We start from the raw sequence: 18,965 nt of genomic DNA, 5'->3' as shown, positions 1-18,965 counted from the left end.
GGATAATGCCTCTACTGCCATTCATTTCAATTCGACTTGCTTGGATTTCTCCCTGACCAATATGGTTGCCATTTTCACACCATTCTGGAACTTCATGACAAATCCCTTCTAGTAATTAGATGCACCTCAATCACTCAGCAGTAAACAACTCAGCAAATAGGGAAAGAAGAAGTGAGAGAAAGAAAGAAAATGACATACCTATCTCACTGTGTAGGATGCTCTGCACAGTCCCCATAGTGGCGAAGCGGCAGATGAGAGGACACCCCTCTTCTCCCAGTTGAAAAGCCTCGATCTTGCATCCTCCAGCGGACACCACGAATAGGGCACCCCCGCCACAGCACACCAACCCCGGTTCCTGCTCGGTTGGCACGATTTGCTGGGACGCGAAGGGGTGGCAGTTGTATACGTGAACCATCTTTGCTTGTTTTCGTAAATTACGTCGAGGCAAAACAAAGTATACACCAAGCTAACTACATTGTCCCTGTGCGGGGCTTGTGTTACCAAATATAATGTGGTCTCTATCGCGGTTAGTGAGCTCCAGCCCGAGGCTAGCTTACTTAATCTATATCACATGCCCCACAGTCTTGTGATGAGCAGGCTGAATCCGTTGAACTCGAAAATAATTTTTTTCTACCCAGTCTATGGTAAATTTACTTCACTTCCTCTGCCATTCGAAGTCCCCTTTCTGCACAGAAATCATAAAGTAATGTGAAAGAGAAAGTCTGAAGAGTTACGCTGTGAAAGTGACAACTAGAAATAACAACCCCACCTCCAGCGTTGATTGGCTGAGTTCCCTGTCAATAGCGTTTGAAAGTCCCGCCTGTCTGCCTGCCTCTCTGCTTAGTCGGTGGCATTATTTCAACATAAATTGGATAAAAACTGCTGTTAAAACTCAGAAGAAGAAGAAGAAGAAGAAGAAGGCAGGCACCTTCTTCTTCTTCCTCTTATGTTTCTTCTTCTTTGGTGAGTTTTAACAGCAGTTTTTATCCAATTTATGTTGAAATAATGCCACCGACTAGACTGGAATATAAATCCATTATACTTTGATCCACAAAATTGATAATAAAAAAAAAAAGAATTAATACAAATAAAACCCTACATTCATTCATCCTTCAGAGTCTATGAGTGCGTCAATCTAAGTAACATAATAAAAAAATCCACATCAAAATCTGTCAGTTTAAGATTTTTGGGGGCATTGGCTGCGTCTCAAACAGAAAGCATCCGCCTATGTCGGCCTTAGTATCTGTGGTGGAGTGTGGCTAAACTACAGTGGTGTTTGTCACACCATGAGACATCCCGAAAATCGGTCTTCGCAGAAAAACATATGTAGCGTCCGAACGGTTTGGCCTTCAAATTAATGTGACCACTCTAGGAAAGAGGAGACTCCCACAAGTGTCACAGGACTTGTCTGAAAGTAACCCATACAAATGAATAGAACTATGGAGATTTTTTTGTGCCCCAAAAATATAATGGGTTAAATCCTTCGCTTTCTTATATCTCCTAGATATAGGACAGACTCTTCAAAACCTTATTCCTTATGATTTACTTTTTGACTGTCTTTTTTTGCCATTTATGAATTTGTCATTTAATGTGTTTCTATGGGCTGTACTAGTAAAGACCCAATTCAATATTTTATCAAATCATTTTGTAATACTTTTTTAATATTCACCTAAAGGGGTCCTAAAATGTCAAATGAAATAGGACACCACCACTCAACACGACCTGTAAACTCTTCTAAAGTCAAATCTCGTACCCCCAAATACTTCTCTTTTTCTGTGACTTGACGTTCCATCTCTGCTGTACACCCTAGCTATGAACGCTAAGAATCCAACCTTACTAAAAAAGCATATATCCCTCACTCACCTAACCCTCTTGTGCTGGTACAGATCTACTACTCACGGGTGAATTTACTTACCAAATGCTGGTGTTCAATTCATTTGACAGGCCAAGAAGAGGCACGAAGCCTGAACAAAAAGTTATAACCATTTCATTAGAACGACAAACACGAACTACAACTCCAACCAGCTGTATATGTCCAACGTTCGACAGCTTGGCGGTCTGCGTTTAAAAAAAATGTACTGGCTGGCAACATTGAATAAAAAAAGCCCCACTGTAATCTAATATAAAACACATTCAGCCATTAGACTGCTGAACACTTGAACTGGACTGAACACCTGCTCTAATTCTCCGCACCGTAGCACACGTCACAACTGCGACTACCAGATTCTTATTATACGGCTCAATTTAAACACTTGAACTGGACTGAACACCTGCTCTAATTCTCCGCACCGTAGCACACGTCACAACTGCGACTACCAGATTCTTATTATACGGCTCAATTTAAACACTTGCCCCCCATCCCCCTCTTCCCCATTACACATGTAAATATTGTACTATAAATTGTGCCTTCCTGTATTATACTGACGCTAAAATATTCCTTCTATTCTACTGCCATTTACTTTAAGTTCGTATTCTTATCTTGTTTTATTTCTTATTGTTGTTTCATTATCGAGAAGGAACCTGCAAGTAAGCATTTCTTTGGATGGTGAATACAATGCGAATACATGTGACTAATAAAACTAGAAACATCAAACGAACTGTAACTAACAGGTTTTTACCATCCTGTGAGTCCTCAACTCGAGCAGGCTAACAAGGCTCCAGGAGTTGTAGTTCAAATGCGTTCTTATTGTCAATCACAACATTCTTATTGGCAGACTCGACAGCCTTGGTTCCTAAAATGATTGCCTCGCCTGGTTTACCAACTACTTCTCTGATAGAGTTCAGAGTGTCAAATCGGAGGGCCTGATGTCCGGACCTCTGATAGTCTCTATGGGTGTGCCACAGGGTTCAATTCTCGGGCCGACTCTCTTTTCTGTATACATCAATGATGTTGCTCTTGCTGCTGGGGATTCTCTGATCCACCTCTATGCAGACGACACTATTCTGTATACCTCTGGCCCCTCCTTGGACACTGTGTTAACTAACCTCCAGACAAGCTTCAATGCCATACAACTCTCCTTCCGTGGCCTCCAACTGCTCTTAAACGCAAGTAAAACTAAATGCATGCTATTCAATCGATCACTGCCCGCACCTGCTCGCTGGTCCAGCATCTCTACTCTGGACGGCTCTGACTTAGAATACATGGACAACTACAAATACCTGGGTGTCTGGTTAGACTGTAAACTCTCCTTCCAGACTCGCATTAAGCATCTCCAATCCAAAATTAAATCTAGAATCGGCTTCCTATATCGCAACAAAGCATCCTTCACTCATGCTGCCAAACATACCCTCGTAAAACTGACCATCCTACCGATCCTCGACTTCGGTGATGTCATCTATAAAATAACCTCAAACACTCTTCTCAACAAACTGGATGCAGTCTATCACAGTGCCATCCGTTTTGTCACCAAAGCCCCATACACTACCCACCATTGCGACCTGTACGCTCTCATTGGTTGGCCCTCGATTCATACTCGTCGCCAAACCCACTGGCTACAGGTTATCTACAAGTCTCTGCTAGGTACAGCCCCGCCTTATCTCAGCACACTGGTCACCATACCCACTCGTAGCACGCGCTCCAGCAGGTATATCTCACTGGTCACCCCCAAGCCAATTCCTCCTTTGGTCATCTTTCCTTCTAGTTCTCTGCTGCCCATGACTGGAACGAATTGCAAAAATCTCTGAAGTTGGAGACTCACATCTCCCTTGCTAGCTTTAAGCACCAGCTGTCAGAGCAGTTCACAGATCACTGCACCTGTACATAGCCCATCTGTAAACAGCCCATCTATCTACCTACCTCATCCCCATACTGGTATTTATTTATTTATTTTTGCTCCTTTGCACCCCAGTATCTCAACCTGCACATTCATCTTCTGCCGATCTACCATTCCAGTGTTTAATTGCTATATTGTAATTACTTCGCCACCATGGCCTATTTATTTCCTTAACTTACCTCATTTGCACTCACTGTATATAGACTTTTTGTTTTCTTTTGTTCTACTGTATTATTGACTGTATGTTTTGTTTATTCCATGTGTAACTCTGTGTTGTTGTATGTGTTGAATTGCTATGCTTAATCTTGGCCAGGTCGCAGTTGTAAATGAGAACTTGTTCTCAACTAGCCTACCTGGTTAAATAAAGGTGTTCTCAACTAGCCTACCTGGTTAAATAAAGGTGTTCTCAACTGGCCTACCTGATTAAATAAAGGTGAAATACACTTTTGTAACTTCCGCCGATGTGTTTTGCTTCTTGAGCGTCAATTATTTTGATAAATGGCATCGGGTATGAGCAAGTTGATACATAAATATAATAATAGATATATATAGTAATATACAGTTGATGTCGGAAGTTTACATACACTTAGGTTGGAGTCGTTAAAACTCGTTCTTCAACCACTCCACAAATTTCTTCTTAACAAACTATAGTTTTGGCAAGTCGGTTAGGACATCTACTTTAAGCATGACAAAAGTAATTTTTCCAACAATTGTTTACAGACAGATTATTTAACTTATAATTCAACTGTTTCACAATTACAGTGGGTCAGAAGTTTACATACACTAAGTTAACTGTGCCTTTAAACAGCTTGGAAAATTCCAGAAAATGATGTCATGGCTTCAGAAGCTTCTGATAGACTAATTGACATCATTTGAGTCAATTGGAGGTGTACCTGTGGATGTATTTCAAGGCCTACTTTCAAACTCAGTGCCTCTTTGCTTGACATCATGGGAAAATCAAAAGAAATCAGCCAAAACCTCCACAAGTCTGGTTCTTCCTTGGGAGCAATTTCCAAATGCCTGAAGGTACCACGTTCATCTGTACAAACAATAGTACACAAGTATAAACACCATAGGACCACGCAGCCATCATACCACTCAGGAAGGAGACGTGTTCTGTCTCCTAGAGATGAATGTACTTTGGTGCGAAAAGTGCAAATCAATCCCAGAACAACAGCAAAGGACCTTGTGAAGATGCTGGAGGACACCGGTACAAAAGTATCTATATCCACAGTAAAACAGTAAAACGAGTCCTATATCGACATAACCTGAAAGGCCGCTCAGCAAGGAAGAAGCCACTGCTCCAAACCGTCATAAAAAAGCCAGACTACGGTTTGCAACTGCACATGGGGACAAAGATAATTCTTTTTGGAGAAATGTCCTCTGGTCTGATGACACAAAAATATAACTGTTTGGCCATAATGACCATCGTTATGTTTGGAGGAAAAACGGAGAGGCTTGCAAGCCGAAGAACACCATCCCAACCGTGAAGCACAGTGGTAGCAGCATCATGTTGTGGGGGTGCTTTCCTGCAGGAGGGGCTGGTGCACTTCACAAAATAGATGGCATCATGAGGGCAGAAAATTATGTGGATATATTGAAGCAACATCTCAAGACATCAGTCTGGAAGTTGAAGCTTGGTCGCAAATGGGTCTTCCCAATGGACAATGACCCCAAGGGTACTTCCAACGTTGTGGCAAAATGGCTTAAGAACAACAAAGTCGAGGTATTGGAGTGGCCATCACAAAGCCCTGACCTCAATCCTATAGAACATTTGTGGGCAGAACTGAAAAAGCGTGTGCGAGCAAGAAGGCCTACAAACCTAACTTGGTCACACCAGCTCTGTCAAGAGGAATGGGCCAAAATTCACCCAACTTATTGTGGGAAGCTTGTGGAAGGCTACCCGAAACGTTCGACCCAAGTTAAACAATTTAAAGGCAATGCTACCAAATACTAATTGAGTGTATGTAAACTTCTGACTCACTGGAAATGTGATGAAAGAAATAAAAGCTGAAATAAATAATTACCTCTACTATTATATATACATTATATATTTATATATATATATATATATATATATATATATATATATATATATATTTTTTTTTTTTTTTTTTTTTTTTTTTTTTTTCATGAATTTGATGATATAAGCTTGAAGCCCATAAAAAACCATATGGTACAGGAACCAGGAACTTGCAAGGACTTTCATAGGGAATTACGAGTTGGAGAGGCGTTCAAGTTCATTTTTTCTAGTCGTGTGTGGTAAACACCACCTTCCCACCTGGTTATGAAGTCCCATTCAGTTTTTAATGGACTTCAAGCTTATATCATCACATTCCTGAAAACGTGGCAATTTAAGAATGATGTATAATTGTATTTGCAGATGAATTTACCTTTACCCAATGCCTTTAAGTAAGGTTTTTGATTACAAAAAAAAAATGCAATTGAAAATATTCATGAAAGGCATCAGGTAGAAGTACATAAATCCCAAAATATGAACATAATTTTACACATATCTTAAATGACCACATTTTCAGGATGTTGATGATATAAGCTTGAAGCTCATTTAAAAACAGTACGGGACTTGAACCAGGAAGTTAGGCAGGACGTTCATAGCATATTGGTCAATGTTGACGCATAGCTCCCTTCACCACAACATCCCATCTGCTGTACTACACTGGCAGGTTCTGATATATTTTTGAGAGTAATTTGGTTAACATCTTGCTTTTGAAACACACACAGTTGCTCTTCACATCAGATGAAAACATTTTTAATGGTAAATACAATTGGCTACAATCACACAATACATTATTATAACCACTGAAAATATACTGTATACATTGTAGGCTAAACTATACATTTATTGCTCTGATAAATGTACTAACTATCATAGTTATTATCATACAGTACAATGTTGTGGAATTCTTTACGTATGTGATCTTGAGATAGCAGCAACGACAACAACAAAAAGGTGAACATTGTCCAGCTAGGGTAAAATAGGGGAAGTGTTTTGAGTCATCGTTCTTTCAGTTTTCCTTTGTTACCAAAGTAGCTTTGTATCTCAAGAAAGTGTTAATAAGCTGTTATTGCAGTAGCGGAAGATGTTAATCAATCAAATTGGAAACCTATCCAGTCCCAGGTTAGTTTTCCTCTTGGCTGGACAGTTGCTTGCTGCTGCTGAGGCTCTTGGAGGCGGTGGCACATGAGGGGGAGGTAGAACCACCACTATACCCAACGAGCCCTTCAGTCTGGGGGAAGCCTGATTGGAGTGTGTGTGTGCGTGTGTTTTATGGTCCTCATCTTCACTCTGATGCCCACTGTCTCCTCTGACATGGGCCTCCTCCTCTGCCTTGGCAGCCTGAGAGATGGACATAATAATGATCACTTTATTTGTAAAATCCAATTGAAATGGTATGCCCACTCCCACATCAACCCCTTTCCCCCAGACCTAGACATAGTCTTGGGCTTGAGTTTAGACCACAATTTAGTCAGATCTGGATGGAACAAAAGCCTACATTGCAGAGGTCTCCCCTCAGTCACTGAGGTTACTATGACTACTATTCTGGTCTCTCAGTTACTGAGGTTACTATGACTACTATGTTGGTCTCTCAGTTACTGAGGTTACTATGACTACTATGTTGGTCTCTCAGTTACTGAGGTTTCTATGACTACTATGTTGGTCTCTCAGTTACTGAGGTTTCTATGACTACTATGTTGGTCTCTCAGTTACTGAGGTTACTATGACTACAATGCTGGTCTCTCAGTTACTGAGGTTTCTATGATTACAATGCTGGTCTCTCAGTTACTGAGGTTACTATGACTACTATGTTGGTCTCTCAGTTACTGAGGTTTCTATGATTACAATGCTGGTCTCTCAGTTACTGAGGTTACTATGACTACTATGTTGGTCTCTCAGTTACTGAGGTTACTATGTGGCATGGCAGTGATGGCACTGTTGTGGAAGATTCCTACCTCTGGTTCAAAGATTTCACACTTCACCTCGATGGGGAGTTTGGTCTGAAACGTGCCATCATCCAGAGTGGTGTGAGAGCCTGTGCAGAAGGTCTTGTGCTAGGCGACAGAAAACGGAATTGGATTGCTCAAATAGAGAAACACGATATGATGCTAGTGATCTCACTGAGACTAATGTGGTTCTACAGTAGTCTGCTTTCCTCTGCTGAATAGCTGTCAGCTTGCCACATACAAATCATGATTTTTGTTCCCTTTTCCCTATTTCAAAACATGTGATAGACAGTGTGTAGATGTAGCGTGGTACTGTACTCACTGCAAATTCACAGTCCATCATTTTACACTGGGTCAAATCGACATCAGGAGTGTCCTTAGCACAGACCGTCTCTCTGATGGTGAACTCTACAAAATAGACCGGACCCACCACCCACTGTGAAGACGAAGCAGTATACTTTGAACTTGAAATCTACTGAAGAAAAATATAAACGCAACAGATAAAGTGTTGGTCCCATATTTCATGAGCTGAAATAAAACATCCCAGAAATATTCCATAAGTTCAAAAAATGCTTATTTAGCTCAAATTTTGTACACAAATTTGTTTACATCCTTGTCAGGTAAGATTTCTCCTTTGCCAAGATAATCCATCTACCTGACAGGTGTGGCATATCAAGAAGCTGATTAAGCGACATGATCAATACACAGGTGCACCTTGTGCTGGGGACAATAAAAGGCCACTCTATACGGTGCAGTTTTATCACACAACACAATGCTACAGATGTCTCAAATTGGCATACTGGCTGCAGGAATGTCCACCAGGACTGTTGCCAGAGAATGTAATGCTCATTTCTCTACCATAAGCCGTCTCCAATGTCGTTTTAGAGAATTTGGCAGTATGTTCAACCGGCCTCACAACCGCAGACCACGTGTAACCACGCCAGCCAAGGACCTCCACATCCGGCTTCTTCACCTGTAGGATCGTCTGAGACCAGCCACCCAGGCAGCTGACTGAACTGTTGGTTTGCACAACCAAATAATTTTTGCACAAACTGCCAGAAACCGTCTCAGGGAAGCTCATCTGCATGCTCATCGTCCTCACTAGGGTCTTGACCTGACTGCAGTTTGGCGTCGTAACCGACTTCAGGCATGCTGGAGAAGTGTGCTCTTCCCGGATGAATCCCGGTTTCAACTGTACCGGGCAGATGGCAGACAACGTGTATGGCGTCGTGTGGGTGAGCGGTTAACTAATGTCAACATTGTGAAAAGAGATCCCTATGGTGGTGGTGGGGTTATGGTATGGGCAGGCATAAGCTATGGACAACGAGCGCAGTTGCATTTTATCGATGGCAGTTTGATTGCCATCGAGGTCCATTGTCGTGCCATTCATCCGTCACCATCACCTCATGTTTCAGCATGATAATGCACGGCCCCATGTCACAAGGATCTGTACACAAATCCTGGAAGTTAAATGTCCCAGTTCTTCCCTGGCCTGCAAAGTCACCATACATGTCACCCATTGAGCATGTTTGGGATGCTCCGGATCGACGTGTGTTCCAATTCCCGCCAATATCCAGCAACTTCGCACAGCCATTGAAGAGGAGTGGAACAACATTCCACAGGTCACAATCAACAGCCTGATCAACTCCATGCGAAGGAGATGTGTCACGCTGCATGAGGTAAATGATGGTCACACCAGATACTGGCTTGTTTTGATCCAAGCCCCTACCTTTTTTTCTAAGGTTTCTGTGACCAACAGATTCCCAGTCATGTGAAATCCATAAATTAGGGCCTAATGCATTGATTTTAATTGACTGATTTCCTTTATATGAACTGTAACTCAGTAAAATCTTTGAAATTGTTTCATGTTGCATTTTATATTTTTGTTCAGTGTAGTTTTAGACAACATCAAGTTTTTAATTGTGAACGACACATCTATTCCCTTCAAATGACTCTTCTGATTTTTGTTTCTCCGTCTCATGATGGTGGATTACATTCTACTCCTCTCCAATAGCAAAACATTTCATATCTGACATACAGTTGAAGTCGGAAGTTTACATACACTTAAGTTGGAGTCATTAAAACTCGTTTTTCAACCACTTCACAAATTTCTTGTTAACAAACTATAGTTTTGGCAAGTGGGTTAGGAGACCTACTTTGTGCATGACATAAGTAATTTTTCAACTCACTGTATCACAATTCCAGTGGGTCAGAAATTTGACTGTGCCTTTAAACAGCTTGGAAAATTTCAGAAAATGATGTCATGGCTTTAGAAGCTTCTGATAGGCTAATTGACATCAATCATTTGAGTCAAATGGATGTGTACCTGTGGATGTATTTCAAGGCCTACCTTCAAACTCAGTGCCTCTTTGCTTGACATCATGGGAAAATCAAAATAAATCAGCCAAGACCTTTTGTAGACCTCCACAAGTCTGGTTCATCCTTGGGAGCAATTTCCAAACGCCTGAAGATACCACATTAATCTGTACAAACAATAGTACGCAAGTACAAACACCATGGGACCACGCAGCCGTCACACTGCTCAGGAAGGAGATGTGTTCTCTCTCCTAGAGATGAATGTACTTTGGTGCGAAAAGTGCAAATCAATCCCAGAACAGCAAAGGACCTTGTGAAGATGCTGGAAAAACAGGTACAAAAGTATCGATATCCACAGTAAAATGAGTCCTATATCGACATAACCTGAACGGCCGCTCAGCAAGGAAGAAGCCACTGCTCCAAACCACCATAAAAAAGCCAGACTACGGTTTGCAACTGCACATGGGGACAAAGATTGTACTTTTTGAGAAATTACCATAATGACCATTGTTATGTTTGGAGGAAAAAGGGGGAGGCTTGCAAGCTGAAGAACACCATCCCAACCGTGAAGCTCGGGGGTGGCAGCATCATGTTGTGGGGGTGCTTTTGATTCAGGAGGGACTTCACAAAATAGATGGAATCATGAGGACGGAAAATTATGTGGATGTATTGAAGCAACATCTGAAGTGATCAGTCAGGAAGTTAAAGCTTGGTCGCAAATGGGTCTTACAAATGGACAATGACCCCAAGCATACTCCCAAAGTTGTGGCAAAATGGCTTAAGGATAATAAAGTTGAGGTATTGGAGTGGCCATCACAAAGCCCTGACCTCAATCCTATCGAAAATATGCGGGCAGAACTGAAAAAGCGTGTGCGAGCAAGGAGGCCTACAAACCTGACTCAGTTACACCAGCTCTGTCAGGAGGAATGGGCCAAAATTCACCCAACTTATTGTGGGAAGCTTGTGGAAGGCTACCTGAAATGTTTGACCCAAGTTAAACAATTTAAAGGCAATGCTACCAAATACAAATTGAGTGTATGTAAACTTCTGAACCATTGGGAATGTGATGAAAGAAATACAAGCTGAAATTAATATTTCTCTCTACTATTATTCTGACATTTCACATTCTTAAAATAATGTGGTGATCCTAACTGACCTAAGACAGATAATTTTTACCAGGACTATCAGGAATTGTGAAAAACTGAGTTTAAATGTATTTGGCTAAGGTGTATTTACACTTCCGACTTCAGCTGTAGGTCTACAACAGGACGGTCTCACAGACCTGCATTCTAGCTCCTGTTACGTTGAGGAGGGTGAAGTAGTTTGGCAGACGATTCATTCTATTGTATTTCTGGAGGATCAGATTGGTCGTCTCCGCTAGGATGGGGTCATCCAGCTGCACTACTGTTGGACAGTCTGGACACGTGTCGACAATGACCGTGGCAGGCACTGAACACAAGGTCAAAGGTTAGGGGTTACAGTTCACTACAGGTCATCGCTACACGTTGGTGAAACCAAAGGTTCAATGCACCAGTAAGTCATTGAACTGAAAGGTTTTTGTGGTTACAGTAGCTACTGTATATTGTTCCTGACCTCATGACCTGACCAGTGAGCCCTACTGAGTCTATATAAACAGACTCTACCTTGTTGGATGACACATTTATAGCTGCGCATTTCCACACTCTTCCCAACAGAGATAGACGCCACACAATGCCCATACACCTGTGGAGTGGTAAGAGTTGTTTAATTCACAGATCCCACTCTCCACTAGGCTGGTGCCAGATGGTGCCTACTCCGTTGTCAAGTTTAGCATGACAACTCCATGACTGGCATTGTCTAACTCCCTACTCCCTATAAGCCTAACACCCCACTCCCTATAAGCCTAACTCCCCATTCCCTATAAGCCTAACTCCCCACTCCCTATAAGCCTAACTCCCCACTCCCTATAAGCCTAACTCCCCACTCCCTATAAGCCTAACTCCCCATTCCCTATAAGCCTAACTCCCCACTCCCTATAAGCCTAACTCCCCACTCCCTATAAGCCTAACTCCCCACTCCCTATAAACCCATACATCCATATATGGTAGACTGCTTACTGGTACGTTAGCTACATCCTTTACTTCACATTTCTTCCACGGCTTCTTGCTGATCACATGACACTTTGTCTCCAGCACGTCTATGGTCAGGTTGAACAGCACGCCTGCTCCTTCTTGGGGAGAGAGGTGGAAAGTGGAAAGCTCACCAATGCGTGCAATAGCAATTTAACAGCTCAAATACTCTCATTACTGACCGATTTACATGTATGTACTTTAGGGGGTATAGAGGATTTCGCAAACACAACTCTAGAACTTACCTCTCTTGGACACCAGAGGGCAGTATCAATTACTAATAGAGAACCATACAAGCTGTTGTGATTTGTAAAAACAGAAATTATACAACTGTACACAGCACCTTTACTCACCTTTTATCTTTTCTGTAAAATGTGTGCTCAAAAGACAGGAAAATAAAACCTCTTGCATTGTTTCATTAACTATAAAAACCCTTTTATTAGACAGGGAAGAGTAGTACAGTTCAATACAGTAGCTAGTTGACTAGCCTCACCCCTGTCTACTGGCTGACATCATAGACTCTGTTGAGGCTGAGGATGAATCCTTCGGTGAGGTCAGAATTTATCTGGTCCAGGCCTTCCTCTGGACCTCTGGGCCCTGGCACCCCATCACGGGGGTCACCGGGGAGGGGCTACCCCCATGCCAACACACACACACACACACAGGGCCACCAGCCACACACAGACTCACATCCTTACTGTACACAGCACCCCGTGTTAGCCTGGTCGCTAATGCTAATGAGGAAACGAGGCTAAAGAAGCTTGGGCTGCGTCCCGGGGGGCGTACTATACGCAGACTGAGAGGGGTAGGAGGCGAGGTAGTCCAAGGCCCCTACTGGGACTCAGCTAGTCAACTTTGCCCTCTTCCCCAGAGCACATGCAAATACAGCTTTATCTGCAGTTGACCAATTACTTTTCGTACATTTAAACATTGAGTGAGGGGTTTGGGCCCGGTGTGGAAATAGACAAATATTTGCCCTCACTCAATGGGGGGGGGGGCAGTAGCCTCGAGCTGCCTGTTGGGAAATCTGCAGGAATACTACCTACCGCCATTGTGACCTTAAGCAAAGAAACCTATGTACTCAACAGCCCCATGCTCTGCCACAGTCCCATGCTCTGCCACTGCCCATGCTCTGCCACAGTCCCATGCTCTGCCACAGTCCCATGCTCTGCCAGTCTTTTAACGAAACATATAGCCTGGGTGCCAGTCCTTTTAATGAAACATGTAGCCTGGGTGCCAGTCTTTTAATGAAACATATAGCCTGGGTGCCAGTCTTTTAATGAAACATATAGCCTGGGTGCCAGTCTTTTAATGAAACATATAGCCTGGGTGCCAGTCCTTTTAATGAAACATGTAGCCTGGGTGCCAGTCTTTTAATGAAACATATAGCCTGGGTGCCAGTCCTTTTAATGAAACATGTAGCCTGGGTGCCAGTCTTTTAATGAAACATATAGCCTGGGTGCCAGTCTTTTAATGAAACATGTAGCCCGGGTGCCAGTCTTTTTCTGTTTAAGTAGTGAACTTGTCATTGACAAACAATGCCATGCAGTGATTTATCTTTTGTTAACTGGCTGTTAAATGCAGAAAAGGCTTAATGGCAGAGGGATGTTCCCTGAACAGCACAGTGTAATTGCTCTGCTCTGGTGCAGTTTCAGCAAGGCTGTCTAAATTTCGAAGCTGCATCCTGTCCATATCAAAGGTTTATGAAGTGGATTAGGCATGTCCATCACATGTACTATCTTCATCACTCCTATGCTCATCTTCATACAAAACCACTCAAATCAAATCAAATCAAATCAAATCAAATCAAATGTTATTTGTCACATACACATGGTTAGCAGATGTTAATGCGAGTGTAGCGAAATGTATGTGCTTCTAGTTCCGACAATGCAGTAATAACAAGTAATCTAACTAACAATTCCAAAACTACTGTCTTGTACACAGTGTAAGGGGATAAAGAATATGTACATAAGGATATATGAATGAGTGATGGTACAGAGCAGCATAGGCAAGATACAGTAGATGGTATCGATTACAGTATGTACAAATGAGATGAGTATGTAAACAAAGTGGCATAGTTTAAAGTGGCTAGTGATACATGTATTACATAAGGATACAGTCGATGATATAGCCCACCTCTACGTCACTGTCTCAAACCCACCTCTACGTCACTGTCTCAAACCCACCCCAACATCACTGTCTCAAACCCACCTCAACAATGCTGTCTCAAACCCACCTCAACAACACTGTCTCAAACCCACCTCAACAACGCTGTCTCAAACCCACCTCAACAACGCTGTCTCAAACCCACCTCAACATCACTGTCTCAAACCCACCTCCAACAACACTGTCTCAAACCCACCCAAACAACGCTGTCTCAAACCCACCTCAACATCACTGTCTCAAACCTACCTCAACAACACTGTCTCAAACCCACCTCAACAGCACTGTCTCAAACCCACCACAACATCACTGTCTCAAACCAACCTCAACAACACTGTCTCAAACCCTCCTCAACATCACTGTCTCAAACCCACCTCAACAACACTGTCTCAAACCCACCACAACATTACTGTCTCAAACCCACCTCAACAACACTGTCTCAAACCCACCTCAACAACACTGTCTCAAACCCACCTCAACATCACTGTCTCAAACCCACCTCAACAACACTGTCTCAAACGCACCTCAACAACGCTGTCTCAAACCCACCTCAACAACACTGTCTCAAACCCACCTCAACAACACAGTCTCAAACCCACCTCAACAACACTGTCTCAAACCCACCTCAACAACGCTGTCTCAAACCCACCTCAACAACACTGCCTCAAACCCACCTCAACAACATTGTCTCAAACCCACCTCAACAACGCTGTCTCAAACCCACCTCAACAACACTGTCTCAAACCCACCTCAACAACACTGTCTCAAACCCACCTCAACAACACTGTCTCAAACCCACCTCAACAACACTGTCTCAAACCCACCTCAACAACACTGTCTCAAACCCACCTCAACATCACTGTCTCAAACCCACCTCAACAACACTGTCTCAAACCCACCCAAACAACGCTGTCTCAAACCCACCTCAACATCACTGTCTCAAACCCACCTCAACAACACTGTCTCAAACCCACCCAAACAACGCTGTCTCAAACCTACCTCAACAACACTGTCTCAAACCCACCTCAACAGCACTGTCTCAAACCCACCACAACATCACTGTCTCAAACCAACCTCAACAACACTGTCTCAAACCCTCCTCAACATCACTGTCTCAAACCCACCTCAACAACACTGTCTCAAACCCACCACAACATTACTGTCTCAAACCCACCTCAACAACACTGTCTCAAACCCACCTCAACAACACTGTCTCAAACCCACCTCAACATCACTGTCTCAAACCCACCTCAACAACACTGTCTCAAACCCACCTCAACAACGCTGTCTCAAACCCACCTCAACAACACTGTCTCAAACCCACCTCAACAACACTGTCTCAAACCCACCACAACATTACTGTCTCAAACCCACCTCAACAACACTGTCTCAAACCCACCTCAACAACACTGTCTCAAACCCACCTCAACAACACTGTCTCAAACCCACCTCAACAACACTGTCTCAAACCCACCTCAACAACACTGTCTCAAACCCACCTCAACATCACTGTCTCAAACCCACCTCAACAACACTGTCTCAAACCCACCCAAACAACGCTGTCTCAAACCCACCTCAACATCACTGTCTCAAACCCACCTCAACAACACTGTCTCAAACCCACCCAAACAACGCTGTCTCAAACCTACCTCAACAACACTGTCTCAAACCCACCTCAACAGCACTGTCTCAAACCCACCACAACATCACTGTCTCAAACCAACCTCAACAACACTGTCTCAAACCCTCCTCAACATCACTGTCTCAAACCCACCTCAACAACACTGTCTCAAACCCACCACAACATTACTGTCTCAAACCCACCTCAACAACACTGTCTCAAACCCACCTCAACAACACTGTCTCAAACCCACCTCAACATCACTGTCTCAAACCCACCTCAACAACACTGTCTCAAACCCACCTCAACAACGCTGTCTCAAACCCACCTCAACAACACTGTCTCAAACCCACCTCAACAACGCTGTCTCAAACCCACCTCAACAACACTGTCTCAAACCCACCTCAACAACACTGTCTCAAACCCACCTCAACAACGCTGTCTCAAACCCACCTCAACAACACTGCCTCAAACCCACCTCAACAACGCTGTCTCAAACCCACCTCAACAACACTGTCTCAAACCCACCTCAACAACACTGCCTCAAACCCACCTCAACAACATTGTCTCAAACCCACCTCAACAACGCTGTCTCAAACCCACCTCAACAACACTGTCTCAAACCCACCTCAACAACACTGTCTCAAACCCACCTCAACATCACTGTCTCAAACCCACCTCAACAACACTGTCTCAAACCCACCTCAACAACACTGTCTCAAACCCACCTCAACATCACTGTCTCAAACCCACCTCAACAACACTGTCTCAAACCCACCTCAACAACACTGTCTCAAACCCACCTGAACAACACTGTCTCAAACCCACCTCAACATCACTGTCTCAAACCCACCTCAACATCACTGTCTCAAACCCACCTCAACATCACTGTCTCAAACCCACCTCAACAACACTGTCTCAAACCCACCTCAACATCACTGTCTCAAACCCACCTCAACAACACTGTCTCAAACCCACCTCAACATCACTGTCTCAAACCCACCTCAACATCACTGTCTCAAACCCACCTCAACAACACTGTCTCAAACCCACCTCAACAACACTGTCTCAAACCCACCTGAACAACACTGTCTCAAACCCACCTCAACATCACTGTCTCAAACCCACCTCAACATCACTGTCTCAAACCCACCTCAACATCACTGTCTCAAACCCACCTCAACAACACTGTCTCAAACCCACCTCAACATCACTGTCTCAAACCCACCTCAACAACACTGTCTCAAACCCACCTCAACAACACTGTCTCAAACCCACCTCAACAACACTGTCTCAAACCCACCTCAACAACACTGTCTCAAACCTACCTCAACAACACTGTCTCAAACCCACCCAAACAACGCTGTCTCAAACCCACCTCAACAACACTGTCTCAAACCCACCTCAACAACACTGTCTCAAACCCACCTCAACAACACTGTCTCAAACCCTCCTCAACAACACTGTCTCAAACCCACCTCAACAACACTGTCTCAAACCCACCTCAACAACACTGTCTCAAACCCACCTCAACATCACTGTCTCAAACCCACCTCAACAACACTGTCTCAAACCCACCTCAACAACACTGTCTCAAACCCACCTGAACAACACTGTCTCAAACCCACCTCAACATCACTGTCTCAAACCCACCTCAACATCACTGTCTCAAACCCACCTCAACATCACTGTCTCAAACCCACCTCAACAACACTGTCTCAAACCCACCTCAACATCACTGTCTCAAACCCACCTCAACAACACTGTCTCAAACCCACCTCAACAACACTGTCTCAAACCCACCTCAACATCACTGTCTCAAACCCACCTCAACAACACTGTCTCAAACCCACCTCAACAACACTGTCTCAAACCTACCTCAACAACACTGTCTCAAACCCACCCAAACAACGCTGTCTCAAACCCACCTCAACAACACTGTCTCAAACCCACCTCAACAACACTGTCTCAAACCCACCTCAACAACACTGTCTCAAACCCACCTCAACATCACTGTCTCAAACCCACCTCAACAACACTGTCTCAAACCCACCTCAACAACACTGTCTCAAACCCACCTCAACAACACTGTCTCAAACCCACCTCAACATCACTGTCTCAAACCCACCTCAACAACACTGTCTCAAACCCACCTCAACATCACTGTCTCAAACCCTGAATGGGCCTTTATACCTCCACCATCGTCGGCTGTCACTCACAGACACATCTCCCCTTTTGGGTGTATTGGTACAGCTGTGATGTAATCAGGGTGGTTGTTATGGTGATGGCTCTAGATGTGTCTCCGATCCTCCTGTTGCTCTTCTCTGACGTGCCATGGTGAAGATAACAGGTCTTATCTATACAGATACACATGCAGTGGCTTGGACCAGATTACTGTTTTCTTTTCACAGTCACATCTGACGCAATGTTTTCCTGGCATTGGGAGAACAGTAATGTGTATCTTCAGGTCAGAGTTTCACAACCTTTAAAAATAAAAGTTTAACCTGCACCCACTTATACCACCCCAACCCACTTCTAGGTACTTTAGCCAGGGGTATGCGTTTTGCCTTATTCTAGGCAATACAAGCATTACTATCCTTATATAGGTATTGCATAGCCTACTGTACATCTTGTTGAATGAGATAGGCGATGCTCTGCTGCCAACATAGTCAGAACTATTTACGTACATGGGCTCTGATTACTGTAGCACCATTATACGTTACTTCGGTATCCTTTTCCCCCCGGGCACTGTCACTATGTTACTGTCACTATGTTACTGTCACTATGTTACTGTCACTATGTTACTGTCACTATGTTACTGTCACTATGCTACTGTCACTATGTTACTGTCACTATGTTACTGTCACTATGTTACTGTCACTATGTTACTGTCACTATGTTACTGTCACTATGCTACTGTCACTATGTTACTGTCACTATGTTACTGGTTACTGACACTATGTTACTGCTATGTTACTGTCACTATGTTACTGTCACTATGTTACTGTCACTATGTTACTG

The 18,965-nt window shown here is 43.5% G+C and overlaps 2 protein-coding genes across 14 annotated transcripts in view; both read right to left on the bottom strand.

Moving 5' to 3' along the window:
• The window catches only part of hps3 (HPS3 biogenesis of lysosomal organelles complex 2 subunit 1), a 35,999-nt gene extending 35,089 nt beyond the window's left edge, over positions 1-910 (bottom strand). For 5 of the 13 annotated variants that reach the window (XM_090236317.1, XM_090236316.1, XM_090236321.1 and 2 more), the window contains exon 1: positions 199-824. In XM_090236317.1, coding sequence (XP_090092443.1) covers positions 199-415 — 217 coding nt within the window. In that variant the 5' untranslated portion in view covers positions 416-824. Of the gene's footprint in view, positions 1-198 lie in introns of all 13 variants that reach the window. The other 8 variants (XM_090236320.1, XM_090236326.1, XM_090236325.1 and 5 more) reach the window with 3 other exon arrangements.
• Positions 911-6,527: 5,617 nt separating this feature from the next.
• On the bottom strand, positions 6,528-12,852 carry si:ch211-284e20.8 (CY domain-containing protein). The gene is given in 10 exon segments (XM_090236315.1): positions 6,528-7,131; positions 7,746-7,844; positions 8,059-8,172; positions 11,335-11,501; positions 11,696-11,774; positions 12,149-12,261; position 12,593; positions 12,654-12,745; positions 12,748-12,820; positions 12,823-12,852. Coding segments are annotated over 10 exon segments (1,014 nt in total). The 3' UTR covers positions 6,528-6,885.
• Between the last annotated feature and the right edge of the window lie 6,113 nt (positions 12,853-18,965).

Source organism: Oncorhynchus mykiss, chromosome 5 (genome assembly GCF_057628025.1).
Source record: "Oncorhynchus mykiss isolate SJ-2025 chromosome 5, ASM5762802v1, whole genome shotgun sequence".
Taxonomy (NCBI): domain Eukaryota; kingdom Metazoa; phylum Chordata; class Actinopteri; order Salmoniformes; family Salmonidae; genus Oncorhynchus; species Oncorhynchus mykiss.
This window is presented reverse-complemented; position numbering and strand designations above follow the sequence as displayed.